Source organism: Danio rerio, chromosome 14 (genome assembly GCF_049306965.1).
Source record: "Danio rerio strain Tuebingen ecotype United States chromosome 14, GRCz12tu, whole genome shotgun sequence".
NCBI classification, from domain to species: domain Eukaryota; kingdom Metazoa; phylum Chordata; class Actinopteri; order Cypriniformes; family Danionidae; genus Danio; species Danio rerio.
In genome coordinates this window covers 9,324,287-9,349,424 of record NC_133189.1, presented here as the reverse complement: position 1 = coordinate 9,349,424, position 25,138 = coordinate 9,324,287, and the positions used below count along the sequence as shown (strand labels likewise).

At 38.4% G+C, this 25,138-nt stretch overlaps 1 protein-coding gene across 1 annotated transcript; it reads left to right on the top strand.

Annotated features, from left to right (window-relative positions):
* The first annotated feature begins 54 nt into the window (after window positions 1–54).
* Window positions 55–25,136, top strand: tgfb5 (transforming growth factor, beta 5). The gene is made up of 7 exons (XM_021481114.3): window positions 55–460; window positions 2,970–3,133; window positions 3,329–3,461; window positions 3,573–3,683; window positions 6,851–7,028; window positions 13,798–13,948; window positions 22,052–25,136. The coding sequence occupies exons 1-7, from the start codon at window positions 112–114 to the stop codon at window positions 22,208–22,210; spliced, it is 1,245 nt and encodes a 414-aa protein (XP_021336789.1). The 5' UTR covers window positions 55–111; the 3' UTR covers window positions 22,211–25,136.
* The last annotated feature ends 2 nt before the right edge of the window (window positions 25,137–25,138 follow it).

Sequence of the window (25,138 nt, the reverse complement as noted above, 5' to 3'; positions counted from 1 at the left end):
CAGCGCAGCCACGCACTTTGGGGTTTGTTCCATTGCTCAGTGCGCGCGCTCCCCGAAGACAACCCGGCGTTACATAGCTGCGCACCCGAGCCTCTCAGCTGTCAACCGACCATGTGGTTCATCAATCTGACTTTGCTCGTTCTCAAACTCTTTGCGTCTGCGGAAGGATTCTCCACGTGCCATTCCTACAACTTAGACGACCACAAGTCCAAAAGGATCGAGGCTGTGCGCGGGCAGATTTTGAGCAAGCTGCGCATTCGGAGTCCACCGGATCCCGAGGCGAGCCCGACACCGCAGCCTGTCCCGGCGGAGGTGATGCTGCTTTATAACAGCACGAAGGAGCTGCTGAAGGAGCGCGCGCGCCATGCGGAGGCCGCGTGCGAGCGGGAGAGCAGCGAGGAGGATTATTACGCCAAAGAGGTGCAGAGGGTCAACATGATGCCGCTGCGCACTGATACCAGTGAGTGATGATGCTGATGCCCACTTTAATGCTTGCATCATTCAAAGTAATGCGTGTGTGTGTATGAAAACCATTTATTGAAATGATTACTGTTGGGGATATTTTCATCCACTCTAGGGTGATTTTAGGTCTTAATTGGAAAAATCTGTTAATTAACCTTAGTCCTGATCAAAACTACTAAATTGGTTAGAAAATTTCAGGATTTATATCCCTTTAATTGCCAAATTAATAAATTATGTCACAAAATTACACATTTTCAATATAAAAAGTAATTGTGGACTGGATTTTTTTTGCTTTTTACCTATACGTCTTAGACATGCAAAACAACATTGCCTTTAATGCATTGTTTTTGACCCATTGACTTTCATTATAATCACATTTTTATGATTACAAAAACCATGACTCCATGTAATCATGCATTTTTAAGTGTTGGTGGTTTTCCCTGTTGGGAAGAGGTAAAATTAGTATTTTTTACTGTTAATCATCAGTTGGCACCATTAATAGTTAATAGTTGGTTTTGTTTTTGGATTTATGGAGCATAACAGCAAATCAAAGTGTGTGTGTGTGTGTGTGTGTGTGTGTGTGTGTGTGTGTGTGTGTGTGTGTGTGTGTGTGTGTGTGTGTGTGTGTGTGTGTGTGTGAGTGAGAGTGACTTTTGTGCACTTACCTTGAAGTTTCTGAGAAAATCTAAATCTGCATCTCAGCTCTCAGAACTACAAGGAGTAAATAAAAACAAAGACTGTGTTTTTATGCATCATCAAATGAGGTTATAATGAAAGTAAAAGGAGCAAAAATAGCCACCAACAGTAAATTAGGGAGAAAAATTTGAAATCCAACAATGCATCAAAGCCAATGTTGTTACTAATCATTGACATATTCAAGATAAAAGGTAAAAAAAAATTGTCCACAATTACCTTTTTATATTGAAATTATATGTCATTTTGTTTTCACCAAACTTTATCAATTAAAGAGTTAAAATCATGTTATTTTCTAAGCAAATTAGTAGTTTTGATAAAATGTATATATATATATATATATATATGAATGAGATGTTTTCAATCTGAACATAACAAAAGGGTAGTAAATTTGAACAGTGCACAAGGGTTAAGATATTTATATTTTACTCAGTACATGTTCATATTAAACTCTAAACATGAACATAGCCTAACACTGGTAGTGGCATGAATTATTTGACAAATATTGTTTCTTATGACCGTTATTAAGATTTACATTCAGCAATAACTGATATACACAGCTAAATTTCTTCAATATTAACTGCATGATTATTAAATAACAATGACAACAATTATAAACCATGAATTATTCTCAAGTTTTTTTTCTAAATTTTCTTCTTATTTAACAAATAATAAAGGTATTTTTACTTTTGTTTTTAATGTACAAGATTAATTTATAGTCAAAATAACTTTGATGCTTTTTTTAAAGCAAATTTTGTACCTTAAAAAGGAAATTATGTATTGTAAATGATGTATTAAGTATAGAATATTGACCAATTTACACATAGAATTAAGCTGTTTGTATTATGGCAAAAATACAACTGTTATGCAGCATTTTGATAAACGTATTTCTGCATAGATCAATATATTTCATATAATAATAATACAATAATTTTTAATGATGGAAATTCTAAAAAGGTAATTTACAATATATATATATATATATATATATATATATATATATATATATATATATATATATATATATATATATATATAAATATTAGACTATTTGTGAGACTGAAGACTAGAGTTATGAGTAGGCACGGAATCTGCGCGTGACCTCTGCTGGTTTTTAGGCTATCATTGAGTCTATTAATTTACTTGTGTAAATTGATGTACATTTATATTTATTTTGTTTTTAATTTAATTTCACTATTATTTTGATATAATAATAGTAATAATAAAATGTTCATTTGATTTATTTACATAACAGTTTGTGAACAGTTTCTGTCTTTTAGTAGAGATATTATATGAGCGACTTTGTTTACCAAATAAGTGCATCTAACTAGATTTGCATTGTAAACAATAAGTAAAAGTTAAAAATGTAATATGTTTTATTTCATGTATTACGTTTTTAGTTATGTTTCCCAAAATCATTCCGTGATGATCATAAATCTGCAGATGTTTTTTTTTTTTTTTACAAAATCCTACGCAGAAATAGCAAAAAATGTCTGCAGATTCTGTCTGGCCCTAGTTATGAGTAGTATTTGTGTGTGTGTGTGTGTGTGTGTATAGAAATGAGCATATACCTGCAGCTTAAATTTGATCAAACAGCTATTTTATATAGTGTACCTGTAATATGCATCATTTTGCTAATAATACGTCAACTTTAAGCTCAATGAGGCCTTAGAGAAGCTGAAAGGAGTCAGTCATTACATCTGCTGTTTTGGCAGCATGGCGAGTTTTATTTCCTTGAGGTTGACCCTCTGAAAACCACACGCAGCCCACAAAGTGTAAACAAGTCCGACGTGAATCCTGCTTTTGTTCTACAGACTCGATCAGCCCGGGTCCTCAGAGTCCGTACTTCAGGATAGTGGGCTTCGACGTCACCAACGTGGAGCGAAACTCCAGCACTTTGGTCAAAGCAGAATTTCGCATCTTTAGAGCGCCAAACCCACAGGCGCGCGCCACAGAGCAGCGAGTGGAAATATACCAGGTAAAAGACAATCCCGTGTGGTTTTTCCAGACAAAAGGCTCAAGTTGTTCCATTGGATGAGCCTGTGCTGTGCTGCTGCTCTCACATTTACATCAACTGCTCTGTCATGATGTGTTGTGCAAGAAATAGAGCGGCAAGTGAATGAATGGGAAAGACAAATAAGCTTGTGGTTTTTCTTCCTTTTTACACCCACAGATCCTGAAATCTGAGGATGTGACGGCCCCGTCTCAGAGGTACATCGACTCCAGAACGGTGGAGCCTCGAGCCAAGGGAGCGTGGCTTTCTGTGGACGTCACAGAGACTGTGAAGGAGTGGATGGCGTTCAGAGGTCAGTGAGTTCATGCGGAGGCTTCAACGTATATTTACTCCTCAATCAAGCGGAGGAGCTTGTAGTATTTCCTTTTCTAAGACAAATAACGCCTTTCTCCCTCTGTCTCAGAGAGAAATCTTGGCCTGAAGATCAGCGTTCACTGTCCCTGCTGTACTTTCGTACCTTCCACAAACAATATCGTTCCTAACAAGAGCGAAGAGCTGGAAGCCAGGTTTGCAGGTGATTTATCCTTCAGAATAAACGTTTTTTTATAAATGTTGTCACAAATTAAGTTGTGGTGCATGGTGTTTAGTTTTTAATATGTAAATAGTGCACTGTAAAAATGTGTATTTGCACAGAAATTGCCTGTAGCCTGAATTGCAGTGGGTTATTTACGCTTTGAATTGCATTATGGGAGTTTAAACTTCGCCCTTAAATATTTGCAACTTTTGTAAATGTAACTCTGCAGTTTACCTAAGTGACTTTAAATAGAATTTGTGGCTCAATCAGGAGAGTTATGATATAATATAAGCTGCTGTATTTTACCTGTGTAGTGGGAATTTTCTTTAAGAACGCTCTCTCAGTGGTCAATTCTTACCCAAAGCGACTTTTAAAGTTGTATTCTTTACAAAGAAGGTCGCACAGTCATACATCAACAGTAGTTTCTGCAGAGAGTGAGACGCAGAAACAGTGCGTTCTGTTTGTCTCTAGTTTGTAATACACACAAGGTCATCAGTGACATACAGGATGAATCACAGTTACATCAGCGCTCAAACTTCATTTTTGACCATCTACATTTCGGCTTTACATCCCATCCGAACATGTAGTTTGTTAAATCACCATGTACTTATCCAGATGTTGTCTGGTGATAAACAGATGTTAAAGAGCCCATATTATACATGAAATAGGGTCATATTTTGGTTGTAAGGGTCTCCAACAACAGTCTAATATGCATGCAAGGTCAAAAAACACTTTCATGGTCTCATAATCTGCATTTATTTTTACCCAATTATCCCAGCGACTCCTGTATGAATCGTTTAGGGATTCATTTGTTCCCAAACCCCTCCTTAGCGCGAAGCTAATCTGCGCTGATTGGACCGATGACAGCCTGTTGCGATTGGTCGACTGCCTTCAGTCAGAGAGTGAAATGCCAAACAGCTAATCAGCAATATAAAAGTAATCACAGTTCATACACGCTCGATAGTGTAGGCGTGGATTTTAGCTGCCAGTGGGTCTATGTAAATACAGTCGATGGACTTGAAAATTCAGACGATTAACTATTTTATTGAGCAAAAACTGTCGAGGAGATCTCATAGCTTGTCTCACTCTGCTCTTTTCACAGACACAAACACACACACACACACACACACACACACACATTGCCCTCGTCCACACACACCTCCGGGCGACAACGACACACACAAACACACACACATACCTCCAGACGACAGCGCACGCACACACACACTACCCTCGTCCACCGAGCTCCGTAAACAAAGCAGCACGCGTCGCGTTTTTAACGTGGCTTTGCACGCGATAGGAGAATATAGCCAGTTAACCTGATACAGTACACGCGGTTACAAGTAACAAATCACAACTAAATACATTTGCAAGCTGGAGTCAACGAGGCAACAACTTTAATCGCACGTACTTACACTTGAGAAACGGAGGTAGAAACCCATCCTGACGTCCATCAGTAAGTTACTCTTTACTGATCCTTCCTTTAACAAACGCTGATGAAGTATTCTTTGTAGCAGAAGTTTCCAGTAGTTTCCAACTGCTTGGTTATAATGCTGAGGTTTTATCTTTGGGTAGAGATTCGATGATATCCATCTGCAGTGTGACTTCAATCCACCGGCATGTTTGTGTGTGTGTGTTGTGCGTTTCTGCCGGGTTTGCGCGTGCACGTGAATAACTTGGTTTCGTTAGTACGTCATGGCGAAACACCTAATGACTCGGTATCAAGGCGACTCGTTTGAAGCACTATGAGTCGACTCTTTTATAGATGAATCAACCGTTTTAAACACTGTACTCTTACAGATTTAAGCCTTAGCTGGATACTTCACTTCACTTAGAGCTGTGTTACACATTACATGTAAGGGAATTTTCAAAAACCCATAATATGGGCTCTTAAGTGGTCACACTTGGTCTAACTTAAACAGTACAGAGAACATCTTTATACCTTTGTAACTAGGACAAATGAGTATATGAAATGAATATAAGATGAATAAAATGAATTTCCACCACACCTGCCATTTAAATGGTTTAGATTTTCAGCATGTTTGACATGAGTTGCACTTATAAAATATGAATATCAAACAAAGTTTTAAACCAATCAGCATTTTTCATTTCATTTTCATGCCAAATATTTCTGCATACAAATTTTTATGCATAATAATTATAACAACAGTAAAATATAATATATGGGTGTGTATTTTGCCATTATATTGGTGCCAAAAAATTGCAATCAAAATGGTCAGAATATCTTAAAAGAAAACCATCAAACAAAGACATTTATACAATATTAAAGGGTCACGAAACACCAAAACACATTTTTTGGGATGTTGACAGTCATATGTCCCACGTTGCTAAAAACAGCATTAGGACACGTATATATTTCACTAAAAAGTGAAATTGAAAGTGATTCGAGCAAATTCGTTCTTCTGGCTTGAAATTAAATTATGAAGCAACGACACGGCCATTAGATCCTTGTGTGAGCTCCAGCATGTAGGTTAGTTGTGTAAGTCTTGAAGCTTACGCTGCTCTTCTGAACCAATAGTCAGAAACAGAAAGCAGTTGAAGGATGGCGTGTTGAAATCCATTATCTGACTCCATTGTTATTAATCTGACGCCAAGTTGTTATCATTAAGAATATTTTTCATGAAAAGAAAAAGAATCAAAAAAGTTTGGTCCCACTTTATATTAAGTGTCCTTAACTACGATGTACTTGCATCAAAAAATAAAAACAATGTACTTACTGTGTTCATAATGTATTTGAGAACACTTGTGGTGCTCTTGAGTAGGGGTAGGGGTTGGGTTATGGACAGGTTTGGTGGTGAGGGTAGGTTTTAGGGTGGGTTAAGGTGTAAGGGATGGTCAAGTGTATTTACAAATGTAATTACAGAAGTTAATTACAGATGTAATTACATATAGGTATTTTATTAAGCATAAGTACAAAATAAATACATGTATTTACACAATAAGTACATTGTAACAATTTATTAATTCCTGTGTAAGTACATATTAGTTAAGGCCACTGTATATAAAGTGGGAACACAAGTTTTAATCAACAAACACACCATTCAATATGATAACCAAAAATATATGAGCACTTTCTAGTCGTCAGATTTACTGAAAAGGTTGACTTCAGTTGTTGTTGTTGACATGTTGGCTTGATTCCTTCCCAGGCATTGACGACGATCTTATAAAACAGACCAGGAAACCAGGTGTGACCAAAGGACAGATTGAATTCAGCACAAAAACTCCCCATCTGATCTTAACCCTGCTGCCCACTGACCGGCTGGACAGCCCTATCAAGAAAACTCGCAAGAAGAGATCTGCAGCAGACACCTCCATATGCACACGGTACACAGACATTATTTATCATTACTCTCTCTGATATACTTCATTTCGACAGAGAATCATTTTAATATTCCCATTTCATTGTTCTTAAACTGAAATTACATATATTAAATGTGTAATTTGCAATAAACTGAATGTGAAATACAGTGGTCCCTCCCTATAACGCGGCCTCGCAGTTTCCAGAATTTTTGGGGGGCAATTTGACATGGTTTTTTTACGCCGCATTGTGTTCTGCGTCCTGATTAGTGCCTTGTGTTCTGCGTCCTGATTAGTGCATTGTGTTCTGTGTCCTGATTAGTGCCTTGTGTTCTGCGTCCTGATTGGCTGTAGACCATTGTCAATCAATCTCCGTGTCTCCTGTACAGTGCAGAATGCGTTCAGCTTGGCAAATTTACATAAATCTTCAATCGCTAGCAGTTTAGCTAGCAGTGCTGTTTTCTCGTTTTTTTGCAAGTTTTCTCAAAACTTTCTCAAAAAGTTGGACTGTTGGACATGCTAAAGGAAATGTAGAAGTTATGCAGCTGTAAGGCGACATTACGGAATGAAAAAGTCTTTGTTTCATTACTTTCGGCTTTACAGCCTTAAAAAGTCTATAACAGGGGTGTCAAACTCATTTTAACTCAGGGGCCAGAGACACATAAAGCTGCATGAGATTGATCCTGATGTTTGTGTATTCAAAACAGAGGTTAAGGTCTTGTTGCATCACACACACCGAATGAACACATGCTGAGACTTGCCCAGGGTGTGTCGCGTCTGATAATGCAGTCTGCATCCCGTCTGTCCTGGATCTAAATGCTCTTTATAGCATTTTGTTGTGTAGAGTGCTTGCTTTCTGCTAAGCAACATAAAAATTGGTCACTTAAGTCAAATCAGAGTTTGCTGCAGAAGTCAGTCAAGTAGACATAATACTTGGACGCAGCTAGACAGCAGATGTTGAGAGGAGAGTAATTTTTTTCTCACTTGATTTTTAAACCAAACTTTCTTTTCTTTTTTAGGAACTATCCTGCCCACTTTATGTAGTACAGTAAAAGTGAATATGTTTCTGAAAATGTTGCTTATTAAAAAGACTGTTTGAAGGTGCCAAGGCGAGATTTTGTTTTTATGAGTAATGATTTCAGTTTAAGTTTAAAGTAGTAATGTGATTTTCAAGACTTGTCATGTGGTTTACTTATATGGTGCTTTTGCAAAGGGTTTTGTTGTTATTGTTATTCAAATTGCTGGAAGGGAATCTCCTGCTTAAAACATATGCCAGTGTAATCGGTGGTTCATTCCACTGTGGCAACCTCTTGAAGAATCTTGAACTAAGCTGAAGGATAGTAAGTGAGTGAATGTTATTCAAATTATGTTAAAATGTCATGTGTGTTTTACAGAGGGCTCTATTTTAATGATCTAGACCAGGGGTGTCAAACTCAATTCCTGGAGGGCCGAGGCCCTGCACAGTTTAGTTCCAACCTTACTCCAACACACTTACCTGTAGGTTTCAAACAAGCCTGAAGGACTCAATTAGTTTGATCAGGTGTGTTTAATTAGGGTTGGAACTAAACTGTGCAGAGCTGTGGCCCTTTTGGAACTGAGTTTGACACCTGTGATTTAGACGCAAAGTTTAAAGCGCATTGGGCAAAAGCATTAAGGGCGTGTCCTAATCCACTTTAAGCCATTTTAAGAATAAAACGTTGTATGCCCCGGCACATGGTGTAACATGGTTGTGCTTATTTTCCTAAAGGTTCACGAAACCCTTGAGTACTATTTTTGAGATGTTAACAAATTTATGTGTGTTGAGCATCAGTTAAGAAAATGTTAGCGCCTGTTAGCTTTAATTGTGGGGAAAACTGGGTAATATTGAGCTTTTGTCAGCTAATTTCAGCTTCCGGGTTTAAAATGATTTTTGGGGCGGGATCAAAATTGGCGACATATTGCAAAACTGCAAGTGCAAAGATGACGCGTCAGTTTCTCATTATTCTTCATAGCGGAGTTTTCTTATCCTATGAGAAGAGCCGGTTTCTTAATTATTCATGACTGCACATACTTTCCGAAGGCAAGGCAGACCTGCCAGTGCCAAGCTGTGAGATCCTACCTTGATGAATGAGTGAAACCTCTTCCACGGACCCACGCTACACAGAATTTAGCCGTTCATGAAGGGTCTATGTGTTTGTTTCCATGATCCACAGGGTTTGCAGCATGTTTTTCCCCAAGATGCTGTCAGGGCTGATGAGCAAAGCTGTTTGTTAGCAGCAAGCATTTTTGTCAGGAGAGCAGTGCGAGTATTGGAGAATGGTGGACGTTGTCTTTTATCAGGAAATCGCTCAGATTTAGACACATCGCCGTGCTGCTGTGTTTGCCTAAATCCTCTAGATTACCAGAAGGGCTAATGGTTAAAATAGACAGGGCAAGAGACCTGCTGCACTGAGTCTGCATTCAGACCCGGAGATTGAGGGAGAAGTCCTCATTTATAGTGTTTATCTGAACATGATTATCTTTATAATGATATAAATTTTGGTCTGTATATTGTATATCTGTATATGAAATTACGAATAACAAATGTAGCAGGGCATTAAATCACTGTTTAATTCTTTGCATTTTAACTTTGTAAACTAAAAAAATAAGTGGTCTCCTCACGGTTTGTGTCTCATTTTGTGAGCCGACTGACAACAGTTGTTAAAAGTCGTTAACAGTTAAACAGACCCTCTGCAGTCACAGTGCAGATCTTATAATATGCATTTATTTTTACTTAATTATTCCATTAACTACCATATGATTTGTTCAGCAATTCATTTGTTCCCAAACACATCCTTTGCGTGATGCTAATCTGCGCTGATTGGTCTGATGGTCCAGTCTGTTGTGATTGGTCAACTGCAAAAAGCGCGAGACGGAGAGAAACGTCTAGTACTCAGAGCACAGACTATATGTGTGAGCCCAATGCAGGAATGCAATAAAACAATGCAGTTAAACACCAGCATATTACTCTGCTCTTAACCCTAACCCCAAGTAATGACAACGACACAAAATCAGTATTGATCCACACAGTGGCATATTTTGAATATTGACAATACCGTGAGAAACAGCTGATGGTAGCAAAGGCAAACGCATTTAAATTGGTTAAAGAAGCTTGCGTTGCGTTTTCAACGTGGTTTTAGATGAGATTTGTGAAATAAACTATACAGATTTAACCTAAGGCCCTGTTTACACTGTCAGGACTTAATGCCAAATTCCGATTTGTTGCCTATATCTGATTTTTTTGCTTGTCTGTTTACACGTTGTTTTAATTGTGACCCACATCCAATTCATGTGTTTACACTTGCCATACAATTTATGATGTCGCACATTCATAAAGGCAGTTTCTAGCATCTGTGCCACACCAGCCACGATGGAAGAAATTGTCTTGTTTTTAGCTCTGTGAAATATGCGAAGTGTAGTATAAGCAGTGAATAGTTCAGTCCAGATTTACCCCCACACAGTTTATGTAATGGTATAGCCCTGATGTGTGCGTGTACTTGAATATGCAGCCTTTGCCTGTGTGCACACTGGTGTCAGAGAGAATAAAGTTGTTCAATACGTAGCCCGAGGTGAGGCAGTGGCGCAGTAGGTAGTGCTGTCGCCTTACAGCAAGAAGGTCGCTGGGTTGCTGGTTCAAACCTTGGCTCAGTTGGCGTTTCTGTGTGGAGTTTGCATGTTCTCCCTGCCTTCGCGTAGGTTTTCTCCGGGTGCTCCGGTTTCCCCCACAGTCCAAAGACATGTGGTACAGGTGAAGTCAATAAATGTGAACTAGTCCTGCTAACTCAATCTATCCTTCCGTCATCGCAGCTTGCGCCTATGGTTTATACATGATGTCCTCCACCATTCAGAGGAATTTGTGGGTACGAGAGAGATCTCAGGTCTGGTGGGAGCAAATTGTGGCAATTGCCTTCTTTCATCCTCCATGCTTCCTCTGTTGATGTTGTTGTTTAACACGTTGGCGTCTCCACACATGCTCTTCCTTCTATGTCATTAAATCGCGGAGAAGCACCACATTGTCGCAAGTTTAATAACATATAAAACGGAACGCCTCAATAAATCCGATCAGCCTGTTTACATAAGTCTCATTGTCACATATCCGATCTGTATCTGATTTATTTCCACATATGAAAGAGGCCTGAAACCTATCTCGGAATATCCGAATGCATGCATTTTTTTTTCGTGTTTACAAAGCCATAGAACAAATCTGATCTGTGTCACATATAAGCAAAAAATCAGAACTGGGTCACATTTAACTGGCAGTGTAAACCGGGGCCTAAGAGATACAATACAAGCACTGATCTATAACAGATAACATCACGTGATTACAAGTCGTGCAGAGCGATTATGAGTTACAATTAAATACATATTTTGCAAACTACAGATAATGAGGCAACCATTTTAATCACATTTAACATTGTATAGGAAGGAGAAACACTTACAGGATCTGGAGGAAGAAGAAACTGGTCCGTACTACAGTTACTAACAAAGTCCTATACATTAGTAGTCTTTGCTGATGCTTCCTTTAAAAACGAATGGTCGGCAAATCAAGTGCTACAGAATAGGTTATTGTATCAATCATCAGAAAAATGACAGGAACAAACACAGCACACAATTAGCTATACTGTGGTGTTGTTGTGAAAATGAACTTTAACCCTTTACTCCCCACAGCTGCATGTCTGGCCATATCTCAGTAATAGTAATCTTTGCATCATGATCATTTTTACATTTACATTTACATTTAGTCATTTAGCAGACGCTTTTATCCGAAGCGACTTACAAATGAGGACAAGGAAGCAACTTACACAACTATAAGAGCAACAATGAATAAGTGCTATAGGCAAGTTTCAGGTCTGTAAAGTCTAAGAAGGAAAGTATTAGTACTTTTTTTTTTTTGGCGTAAGTTAGTGTAATATCCAGAGAGGCAATTGCAGATTAGGAAGTGAAATGGAGACTAAATAGTTGAGTTTTTAGTCGTTTCTTGAAAATAGCGAGTGACTCTGCTGTTCTGATGCAGTTAGGGAGTTCATTCCACCACCTGGGCAGATTGAGCGTGAGCGTTCGCGAAAGTGATTTCTTCCCTCTTTGGGATGGAACCACGAGGCGACGTTCATTCACAGAACGCAAGTTTCTGGAGGGCACATAGATCTGCAGAAGTGAGAGCAGATAAGAAGGAGCAAGGCCAGAAGTCGCTTTGTAGGCAAACATCAGAGCTTTGAATTTGATGCGAGCAGCAACTGGCAGCCAGTGCAAACGGACTAGCAGCGGAGTGACATGTGCTCATTTAGGTTCATTGAAGACCACTCGTGCTGCTGCGTTCTGGAGCAGCTGAAGAGGCTTGATAGAGTTAGCTGGAAGCCCAGCTAGTAGAGAGTTGCAGTAATCCAGTTTGGAGAGAACAATAGCTTGAACAAGGAGTTGAGCTGCATGTTCAGATAAGAAGGATCTTTCTGATGTTGTAGAGTGCAAATCTGCACGATCGAGCAGTTCTAGAAATGTGGTCAGAGAAGTTTAGTTGGTCATCAATCGTTACTCCAAGGCTTTTCACCGTTTTGGATGCAATAATGGTTGCCCCCTCCATCTGGATTGAAAAGTTATGGTGTAGAGTCGGGTTGGCAGAAACTACAAGCATTACCATTTTTGCGAGGTTAAGCTGAAGATGATGATCTTTCATCCAGTGTGAAATGTCCAACAGGCAGGCTGAGATGCGAGCTGGAACCGAGGGATCATCAGGATGAAAAGAGAGGTATAGCTGGGTATCATCAGCATAGCAGTGGTAGGAGAATCCATGTCTCTGGATGACTGGTCCTAGAGATGACGTGTAGATGGAGAAGAGAAGTGGCCCAAGAACAGAGCCTTGAGGTACCCCAGTGTTTAGATGCTGTAGGTTGGACACCTCTCCCCTCCAAGACACCCTGAATGACCTGTCAGAGAGGTAGGATCTGAACCATTGTATAACAATGCCCGCAACGCCCAGTGACCCGAGCGTAGATAGCAGGATCTGGTGGTAGACAGTGTCAAAAGCAGCTGACAAGTCCAGCAAGATGAGGACTGATGATTTAGAGTCTGCTTTAGCCAGTCTTAGATCCTCCACGACCGAGAGCAGGGCAGTCTCAGTTGAGTGGCCTTTCTTAAAGCCGGATTGCTTGTTGTCCATGAGATTGTTTTGATTAAGAAAGTCCAGGACTTGATTGAACACTACTTTCTCCAGAATCTTGGCCATGAATGGAAGCAGGGATACTGGTCTGTAGTTTTCAAGTAGTGTATGGTCCAGGTTGGGTTTCTTTAGCAGTAGGGTTACTCTAGCCTGCTTAAATGAAGTGGGGAATACACCAGAGTCAAGAGATGTGTTAATTATGTGAGTCAGTGTTGGTATGACTGCAGGAGAGATGGCTTGCAAGAGATAATCCCATTATCCCATGATCAATCCCATGATTCCTCGCACTCTGCTAGTGTCTGAAGGGAAAGGCGCGTTCACGTTTTACCAGATCCAGCACAGAACATATTTGGTATTGTTTCGTGACGACGTTGATACGAACAGGCAAAAGATCTGGACGAACGATGAATCATTTAAACGACTCAAATCTTTTATTTAAAAAATCTATATTTTTAAACAAGGTGAACTTTCAGATTCACCCCTCAGCTAGTTGTTTTCACTCACTTAGAGCTGTGTTGCACACTGCATGAAAAGTAATTTTTAACCCATCCTAGAGGCTCTTTAAGGTAAACATCTCTTTTACCACACTATCATAATCTGCAACACTTATTGTGCCTCCTTTAGGAATGATCAGGGCTGCTGTCTGAGGTCTCTCTATATTGATTTCCGCCGGGACTTGAACTGGAAGTGGATCCACGAACCCAAAGGCTATAAAGCAAATTTCTGCGCAGGGAACTGTCCTTACCTGTGGAGTGCAGACAACCACTACAACATGGTAAATATTCATCAGGCTGACCATGCTTAACTATTAAGTACCTTTTTGCACAAATATAATAACATAAATAAGAAAACAGAAGTCAAGAAAGCCTCTCATAATAGCGATCTGGATGTTTTCATGAGGATAGATTGAGTTTGCAGGACTAGTTTATTGACTTCATAGATTAGATTGCTTTAAAGGGGACCTGTTATGCCCCTTTTAACAAGATGTAAAATAAGTCACTAAGAGTGTGTATGTTTCAGCTCAAATTTTCACACAAATGTTTTTTTTATAACTCTTTGAAACAGCCCCTCTTAGTGTTTGGTCCAAATCATTTCATTTTGGCAAATGTTGCTTTAAATTCAAATGAGACTGTGCGACTACAGTCATCTATGTAAAAAACTGAAAATGCCCAAAGAAAGGGCTCACAAGATGGTTGTCTATGGAGATTGTGTTCATTTGTGCATCCTTAAGGCTCATACACACCGGGATGCTTTTCCTTTGCGTTTATTGTCAATAAAATGAAAGAAACAACAGTAATAATAACTGACAACACCAACAATAATAATAATTACAAGTACTACACCAATTACTACTACTTAATTACTGTGGCTGCCGTCGCATCATCTAAGTGGATGCTACAAATTGGTGGTGGTGTAAAGAGACTCCCCTTATGATTGTGAAGAGCTTTGGGTGTATGGCCATACACAATAAATGCGCTATATAAATACACATTACAATACAAAATAGAAATAGCATGTAATAAACCACTTTTTTAATACATCCATACAAACTGTTTTTGATCGTGATAATTCGTTTAACAGCACCAATAAAGATTATATACAGGCCTACCTATGTGTATTATATGTTAATGTGTTATATAAAAATCATATACAAACACCACACACACAATCCAGGAGAATATAAATAACATACCCTGCCATGTACGTAATTGCTGCAATGAAATGAAAAGTATATAAGTGTCCTTAACTACTATGTACTTACATCAAAAAATAAATACAATGTACTTACTGTGTTTATAATGTATTTGGGAAGACTTGTGGTGCTTTTGAGTTGGGATAGAGGTTGGGTAATGGACAGGTTTGGTGGCATGGGTAGGTTAAGGTGTAAGGGATGGTCAACAGTGTATTTACAAATGTAATTACAAAAGTTAATTACAGATGTAATTACATACATGTATTTAATCAAGCATAAGTACACAGTAAAAACATGTATTTACACAATAAGTACATTGTAACAAACTATTAATCCTGTGTAAGTACATATTAGTTAAGGCCACTTAATATAAAGTGGGACCGAAATCTGTCTTGTTTTGCAATAATCCAATAAACAATAAACAAAGCACGATAAACAACCATAACGTGAACAGAGATGCGCAGCAGCTGTGAATTTTTGTTAATGGTAAGTTCATCAACTGAACAAAAAATGCAACCCTTGCGACAAAACTAGATGGTAGTTATTGTGAATCACTTTTCTCCCTTACAAAAAAGAAATAATGGTAATAATATTGTCGACTATGCATCCACGCTTTTTCATCTGTTATTTCATGATGTCTGGAAGATATCTGCATGGGGAAACTATAGCAATTTATAATAAACATGTTTTTGAACCACACAGTAAAGTGAATAATGTGTTCAAGTTTTTGTTAATAAATGCTACAGAATGCTGCAGCATAAACTGATAAACTGTAATAAATCCTGTAACGTTAGTGTAAACTGTGGTGCATCGTGATGGTGTATAATATAGCGTAGAAATCTGAAGCCTGTTGAATTTATTACTACAGTTGTACCACAGAAACAATATAATTACTAGCACAGTTTAATTCATGTAATTATCTATAGTAAGCTTCCAAAGTCTCTAGATACTATAGTATTTTATAGTATAGTATCTACCACCTTTGTGAGGCAATTATATTTTAGTTCCTTTAGTCCTATTAATGATATAAGGATCATGCTCAACATATGTGGTTATTTTCTATTTATTTCTCCTTTAAAATATGGTATAAATGGTGAAAAAATGCAGTCTTTCCTCTGTCTCCCATTCATTTTTTCACTTTCTGCCCTTCATCTAAATTCCGCGCATCACCAGACCCACATGACTGAAAACAACCTATACAACGTGTTACCATTTTTCCTCAGATAGCATATTTCTAAAGGTGCTGTTGACTTGAAATTTTCACCAGATGTTGAAATCTATATATGCAAAGAAAACAAATCGAATTAGTTTACAAATGAATTTATGTGTAAAAAAAATGAAATGACGCAGGGAAAAGTATCGAACACATGAAGAAAGGGAGTTGGCAGTGAAAGTCCAGACAGCAGCTAAAATCTCTCTCAGTTCTTCAGAAACCCTCTGCCCTTCCTCATTGTGAATTAATATTCACTGCTTTAATCCAACATCTACATTATCAGGAGGGTGAAGATGAAAACAGAGTAGACATTTCAGCAAGACAATGAACCAAAACACAGCCAAGGAATCTCTCAAATGCTTTCAGAGAAAGAAAATCAAGCAGTGGAATGGCCCAGCCAATCACCTGAATTAAATCCAATGGAAATTAAAGATCAGATTGAATAGACGAGACCCGAAGCAACCACCAAGATTTTTACACTCTGTTGAAGTCTGTGAAAACTCACATCTGAGCAATTCATGTGACTTCATTCTCTATATAAGAGGCGTCTTTAAGCTGCCATCACCATCATTTCTTTGGTTGTTATCAACATCTGGTAAAAATTCAAAGGCAGCTTTAGAGATATGTTTTCTGAGAAAAATGTTGACATGTTAAATACTTATTTTCCCCTCTGTATATGGTAAGAAATGTGTTCTCAAATATACTTTTTGAATGATTTCAAAATGCAAATAAATGGCATAAAATATATTCATGCAAATACACGTTCTATATATACACATGTGGCCATTTTATATATTTTTCAAAAAGCAAATATATTAAAGCATTTAAAAATATAAGAATACATTAACTAGTAACACTAAAAAGCTGCAATTCTGCACTTACTCTGCATTTTCAAATCTGTATTTGGATGTGGCTGTATCTTATTTATTTTGGAACCTATATTTAAATATGACAGCAATGTTGTGCTCTGAAAAGTTTCCATGAATGAATCTCTGACAGCGACGCCTCCCCTCCCCATCAGCCAATCACTGTCTGCATAGTTATTATGACATCAACCAAAGCAACAAAGTCAATCCAGCTCTTTAATCTTATTTTAAAACTAGCTTCTTTACTTTTTAGTAAAGGGTTGTCTCAGCAGCTTTGTGAACAGGTTTTAAGTGAAAACTATAAGCTAAAAGTATTCAATGTTATTTAGAAAATCAAATGTTTTGTGAATTTGGTTACATAATACAATTTGAAAAGGTAAATAAATGAAAAAAAACCTGTAGATCACAAGCACAGGGAGAGAACATCACACCTGTACTGGTTTCCCTACATTGGTTACTGATCCAGTTTATAATTCAGTACAAATACTGTTGTATGTTTTTAAATCACTCCATGGCCTGACCCTTGAGAATATTTCTGAGCTATTCAATACACACCAACCCATGAGATCTTTTCGCTCCAAGGATCAACTCTATTTGACAGTTCTGCGATCACGCTTGAAATGTAGAGGTGATAGAGCTTCGGTTCAAGTCTACCTCAGAATTTTTTCAAAAGATGCATCATAATGTGTGTGTAGCTCCACGATCGAGATGGGTCTGGCTGCAGACCTAGTGCAGTGCAATCTGGGCTGCATCCAATGCTTTTTAATGGGCTCACCTAACCCCACCCTTAACCCTACCCGTCGCAGTGACGTCACCAGCTCCATTTGAGTGCATTGTGTCTGACATTGCATCGCTGAGTGATGCAGTCTCAGCTTGCATCATAAAGGCTGCATCCAGATACTATTGCCACGATCAGTGGCAGGAGTGGGTGTGGCCAGCAGAACAGGGGAGAAGGAGGGGAGCGAACAACTGTTGTCAGTCGGCTCACAAAATAAGACACAACCCGTGAGAAGACGCATGATTTTATAGTTTACAAAGTTAAAATGCAAAGTAATAAACAGTAATTTAATGTCCTGCAACATTTGTTATTCGTAATTTCATATACAGATAACCACAATTTATACAATTGTAAAGATAATCGTGTTTATAAACACTAAATGAGGACTTTTCCCTCAATCCCGGGGTTTGAATGCAGACTTAGTGCAGCAGGTTTCTTGCCCTGTCTATTTGAACCATTAGCCCTGCTGGTAATCTGGAGAATTAAGGCAAACAGCAGCACGGCGATGTGTCTAAATTTGAATGAACTGGAATAAGGACAAAGTCCACCATTCTCAAATTCTCGTACTGCTCTCCAGACAAAAATGCTTGCTGCACACAAACAGCTTGCTGTATTGGCCCTGACAGCATCGCAGGGAAAAACATGCTACAAAGCCCGTAGATCATCAAAGCAAACACATTCAAGCCTTCATCAACGGCTAAATACTGTGTGCCGTGGGTCTGTGGACGCGGTCTCACCCAGTCATCAAGGTAGGATCTCACAGCTTGGCACTGGCAGGTCTGCCTTGCCTTCGGAAAGCACGTGCAGTCATGAATAATTAAGAAGCCGGCTCTCCTCATAGGATAAGAAAACTCTGCTATGAATATTGCGCTTCATCACTGATTTTAGTCCCGCCCCAAAAATCATTTTAAACCTAGAAGCTGATATTAGCTGACAAAAGCTCCAAATTATTCAGCTTTCCCCACAATTAAAGCTGACAGATGCTAACATTGTCTTAACTGATGCTCAACACACAAATCTGTTAACATCTCAAAAAAGTACTTGAGGGTTTCGTGAACCTTTACGAACATCTCCTACTTTGGAGTCATTTCAGAGGTCACTGAAAACACACTTATTTTCTTTAGCTTTTAATCATGTGTTGTGAGTTTATGCACTCTGGTTGCTTGTATCTTTGCATGTATTATGTGTTTTTATGAACACTTTGGTACCTGTTGTGGTTGGTTGAAAGTGCTCTAGAAATAAATTAGGTTGAGTTGAGCACAGGCATCTATGAACTAACAGATTAGCTAGAAGTTAGTTAGTTAGGAATTAATTAGCTAGTTAGGAATTAGTTAACAAAATACACAAAATGAATCCCCATGGTTCCTGATGATACATTGAGGTCTTTAAGAAACGTTATTCCCTTTAATCTACAGCAGGGGTCTTAAACTCAAATTGGCAGGGAGCCATATCAGTGACTGACAATTTATAGGAGGGCCGCTTTAACATTCAAGCGCAACAAAAAAGTGGAAGCCTGATGTACAGTAATTGATGCACTCAGACATTCTTCTCCAGAGTACAGTACTAAATGTGCAGTCAAAGCTCCTTCTTTTTGTTTCTTGTTGTGCATATTGAAGGGGTAGTAATTGCTATAAAAATACTACAATTTGATAATAGGCATAATAATAATGCTAATTATTATGTCCCAATCAATTGTTGCTTAACCAAACGTTGAACTGATAGCAGAAAGCAGTTTGGGTAACTTTAGTGACTTTACTGGTAATTGTTCTTCTCAATATCTTTCTTTTTTTTTTGTAAAACTACAAAAAAGAGGGGAAAAGTATATGTATACATTCACATTTACTTTAACATGTTCAATTCAGCCAGCAGTAAAACTTTACTAATGCACATGTTTACACGATTCTTAACATGCATATGAGGAAAATCTATTAATGAGACCATTTGAATCAAACATTAGCAAAATGATCATATTTACACCACCAGTATAATGTGTAAGCCATGAAGAAGTGTTTGTACGACTAAAATCAGAATCAAATGACCCTGGAATATTATCAAAAATATAGCTTTAGCAAAAATAGAGCACTTGCGGACATATATTTCAACATTTAAATCAGCCGCAGAAATAATCTGCATGTGCGTTACTCTCGACCGAACGCTGAGAGAAACCGAAAGTAACCCGGACATATAGTAGGCCCACAGTAGATTAATGCCCAGTAGGTGGGGGTCAAAACCACAAGTGCCTACATGCAACAATGATAGTGATTTAAACATATATATTTGTATAAATATATGGGCCGAATCTCATCATATTTTGACGTCAGTTGTGGGCCGGAGGGAGGATAAGGGAGGGCCACAAATGGCCCGCGGCCTGGAAATTTGAGACCCCTGATCTACAGACTCTGAAAAAGATGTTAAGCGTGTTCCTGACAAATCAGTCTTTCTGATTGAGGTCACACACTTGAACTTGGTTTTACTTTTTATATACACTGCTAAAAATGTTGGGTTCCACCCAATTCATTCATGTGGTCCCAACACAAATCCGTAATTTGTGGATTAAGTTAAATGAACATAAAACAATTAAGTTCCCCCCAAAAATCTCTACAACTATGTTGTTTCAGCTCATTTTAAGTAAGTCATTCAAGTGTAGGCTATAGCAGCCACAATAATAAATATTAAATTCACAATAAAAGTCACAATAAAGTCAAAATTATCATACACTGTGATTATTTTTCTTTCTCAAACATTTCCCAGAGGATGTTTAACTGAGCAAGGAATTTTTCACAGTATTTCCTATTTTTATCTTCTGAAGAAAGTCTTATTTGTTTTATATCAGCTGGAATAAAAGCAGTTTTTAATTTTTAAAACCATTTTGAGGTCAAAATTATTAGCACCATTAAGCAATATTTTTTTTCGATTGTCTACAGATTAAACCATCATTATACAATAATTACCTTAACTTGCCTACTTAACCTAATTAAGCCTTTAAATGTCACTTTAAGCTGAATACTACTACTATATTGAAAAATATTTAGTAAAATATTAAGTTCTGTCACCATGGCTAAGTTAAAAAAAATGAGATATTAAAACTATTATGTTTAGAAATGTGTCGAAAAAAAATCTTCTTTCCATTAAACAAAAATAGCGAAAAAATATACAGAGGGGCTATTAGTTCAGGAGGGCTAATAAGGCCCAATCCCAATTCTATTTTTGTACCCCTTCCCCTTGGCCCTTAAAATCAAGGATGAAGGGAAGGGCTTTAAAATTTACCCCTAAGAATTGGGACAGCACCTGCAGACATCTTCATATGTCATCGTGATCTCTTGATTCATATGAGATCAGATCAGTTGTGCTATTTTTTGGTATTTATCTTCAGGAAATCACTGAAGGCATATATCATGTTATCATCATGATTTAATGTAGCAATACGATCGTAACTATACTGTGTATTTACACAGTTGCCATATTTATCTATGTAAACTCACCAAAAACAACAATAACAGACACTGTAAAAAGCTCATTCACAGTCACTAGACACTACTGACGGTATTTGAGTGTCAGAATGTTGTGAGACTGCTGTACAGGAGTTATCATTATGGATTATAGATCGCAAAATTTAGCGGTTTTATTTTAGCGTTTTTTAAAGGCATGACACTATAACACGAGCGCTGTTATGAATATATTAAAACATGTGCTTGTTTATTGAAAATATTTGTAATAATGACAAGAAATACTAATTTGTGGATCTCCTTACTTCCGATTGCTGTGATCCTGCTGTTGTGGCTGGTGTATTCTGGGAAATTTTCTTAAATTTCTTCGAGTGTGGTGCTAAAAAATCTTAGTTTAAAGGGCTATTCACCCCTTCCCCTTAGCTCTACGCCAGGGGTGTTCAAACCCGCTCCTGGAGGGCTGGTGTCCTGCAGATTTTAGCTCCAACTCGCCTCAAACACCTGCAAGGATGTTTCTAGAAAGCCCAGTAAGAGCTTGATTAGCTCTCCCAGGTGTGTCTGATTGGGGTTGGAACTAAACGTTGCTGGACACCGCCCCTCCAGGACTGAGCTTGGGCATGCCTGCCCTACGCCTTCAAGCTAAAAACCCCTACCCCTACACGGGGGTCGTTTCCACGCAAAACGAGGGGTAGGGGTAAGGGGAAGGGCTAAGGGGTAGAATTGGGATTGGGCCTAATTCTGACTTCAACTGTATATGTTGCTTGACTACAGTAAAATGTCATTTCTAATCAAATTGGTTGAGTTCAAGTTATTTCACTGCATTTGTTACGTTCCATGTTTTATTTCTAATACAGCCTTTCTCTATCTCTGATTTCCTTTTAGATTCTCCCTCTGTATAATAAAATGAATCCAGAAGCATCAGCGTCTCCGTGTTGTGTTCCTCAGGACCTGGAGCCTCTCACCATTGTTTATTTCCTAGGCCGGACCCCTCGGGTGGAACAGCTCTCCAACATGGTGGTCCGTTCCTGTAAGTGCCGCTAATGCAGAAGATCTCAGACGGAGGACAGGAAACAGGTGGATTAGAGAAGAACAAAGACATATGCTGCGTCCGAAACCGCATACTTCCATACTATATAGTACGCCAAAATCAGTATGCGAGCCGAGTAGTATGTCCGAATACATAGAATTCGAAAATCAGTATGCGAGAAGTACCCGGATGACTTACTACTTCCGGCGAAATTCTGGAGTGCGCATCTCATGCACGCTGCGCTATCCCATGATGCCCCGCGAGCGAATTCATGAATGGGAGTGAAGCGACGCAAATTACGCAGGTAGGTCGCGTGACCATGACAAAATGGCGGATGTAGTACATCCGAATTCCATTCATACTTTCACATTCATACTGTATAGAACGTACTTTTCTAACGGCAGAGTAGTACGTTTAAATTCAAATACAGTACCTACTGAGTAGTAGGCGGTTTCGGACGCAGCCATAAAGTCATCATATTGAAGAGAATTCAGCTAAACATGGACTCACCATTAGGGTTGTTGCTATACTGGAATTTGGTACCAATCAATACTGAAATTTTAAATACGGCCATTTCCTGCTAACATTTGAGCGCTGTTGAGCTTGTTCTTGAACAGCGCTGATTTGCCATTGTGTTCATGTGTTCAACAGAAATTATTGGCTGTGAAGGTCATCAGTTCACTGAACTCACCGCTGTTTACTGAGGTAACCACAGATACAAGGACACTGGAGCGTTTCAAAGTCACGATTCATCAACGAATCACTCGTTTGTCAGCTTATAGACAAACCAGCTGATTAACATGACTTTAAAATGCTTCAATGTCCCTGTATCTGTGTTTACACTCAGTAAACAGTGGTGAGTTTGGTAAACTGATGACTTTCACAGCCAATCACAGTCATTTCTGTTGAGCATGTGAACACAACGGCAAATCAGCGCTGTTTAAGAACGCACTCAACAGCGCTCAGATGTTAGCCGCAAATGCACGTTTTTAAAATTTCAGTATCGATTGCTACCAAATTCCAGTATGGTGACGACCGTACTCATTGTGATGTCATTCCAAATTGGTGCACACGTTTCTTTCTCCTGTTAAACGTAAGAGAAGATCATTTGGAAGAATGACGCAAGCCAAAGTGCTCCACAGCCTATTGACGTCAATTGAATGCACACGAAAATGAAATTCTTCTGTCCTGCCAACTCATAGCATATTTTTAGCAAAACTATTCCTTCAGAAATGTACACATGAGAAACGTTTGTCAAGCATCATCAAAGCAGAGGACACAACCAGCTTTAATATTATCTCGCATCAACCATATCTTATAAATAAAGCTTTTATTTTAACTAGTTTTCCAGTACAGTGGTCTCTCGTTATTCGCAGGAGTTACATTCTAATAATTACCCACAATAGGTGAAATCTGCAAAGTAGTCAGCTTCATTTTTTACAATTATTTTAGATGTTTTAAGGCTGTAAAACCCCTTAATACACACTTTATAGACTTTTCTCAGACCTGCATTAACATTTTCACAATTTTCTCTCTTGTTTAAAACTCACAAAGTTCAAACTTTCATAGAAAAATATGTCCAGTGTTATAGAATGAAACCAAAGATTAAAATCTGTTGTCAGGTGTAAACATTCATCACTGTTAGCAAAACGTTCATAAAGCTTTTTAAATTTTGTGTGGAAAATTAGGGATGTCCATATCCAATTGTGATTAGAAATCGGGCCCAATCAAGCAGTTTCAGACTCGATTAGAATTGGATGTAACCTCCTGATCATATAAATATATTCTCATTATTTTTTAACACATCTATAGTTCTGCGGTACAGAGTTAGACCTCTTTCTTGACTCCACACAGAAACAGCAACACATGCAGCATGACATCACATGTTGCAGAGATGCTATTGGTTAAATGCCAGCAAAGTAGAACAGGAAAGCAGCTTGAAGCGGAAAGCGTGACTATGTCTGCGGTCTAGAGATAGTATAAAGGTATGATGAAGACAACATTGATATTGCTAACATCATAAGGTATGCAAACTTAGCATTGCATGAGGTGGAAAGGAAAAGTCTACAATTAACACAACAAACCTGATAAGACACCTTAAAAACAAACATAGAACCTCGAAATGTCGTCTCGCCACTATTTCAGCGACACCAATTCTGACAAACTACTTGCCTTGTTATAAGATGTCCATGTTTTGTTCACCACAGACATAAGAATTTCGTCCGTAGCTTCCATGTCTCTACTAAGTCTTACCGCACAATGGATTGACTCCATCCTTGATCTTTTTCTTCGCTCTTCTTTTTATGTATTAAAGAAGTATTGGATCGGATTTGGTATCGGTAGATACTCAAAATCAAATGACTTGGACTCGAGGGCAAAAAACCTGATCGGGACATCCCTACGGATAATGTTAGCATCTAGCGTAATGTTCTATTTCCTGCAGTTACTGATGCACAAAACGAAAGCAGACTCCATCCTTGCACACTAGATGCGCCACGCATGTTTGCATGGCATGTCATGGCGCATCATGTATGCGACGCCACCTTTACGATGGTCTTGCTGCGGACAGTTACAACCCTTTTTGCATCCTTGTTGAAACTGAGACTGCTAGCGATCGAAGATTTATGTTAATTTGGCTAGCTAAATGCATTCTGTACTGTACTTGAGACCAATTGACAATGGGACACAATCAGGACACAAAACACACACACACAAAAAAATCTGCGAAACCGCAAAAGGTGAACCGCGTTATAGTGATGGACCACTGTATTGCAAAAGTGACCAACGAAATACACGCCAGCAGTGAATCTTTCTTCCTTTTGTAGATGTTCTATGATTGTTTCTGTAGATCGGTTTATATTTTTTGACTTTGCTAATGTAAATAGGTTTTGATGATGTGTTTATTTGCTAAATGCAATAAATTTTAATTATATAATAACACC

What these genes read in the sequence shown, in the direction of transcription:
- tgfb5 (XM_021481114.3), top strand. Translation starts at nt 112, where the DNA reads ATGTGGTTCATCAATCTGACTTTGCTCGTTCTCAAACTCTTTGCGTCT. An exon ending in AGCGAGTGGAAATATACCAG is followed by an intron (nt 3,134 to 3,328) that starts GTAAAAGACAAT and finishes TTACACCCACAG; the next exon opens with ATCCTGAAATCTGAGGATGT. An exon ending in GGAGTGGATGGCGTTCAGAG is followed by an intron (nt 3,462 to 3,572) that starts GTCAGTGAGTTC and finishes CCTCTGTCTCAG; the next exon opens with AGAGAAATCTTGGCCTGAAG.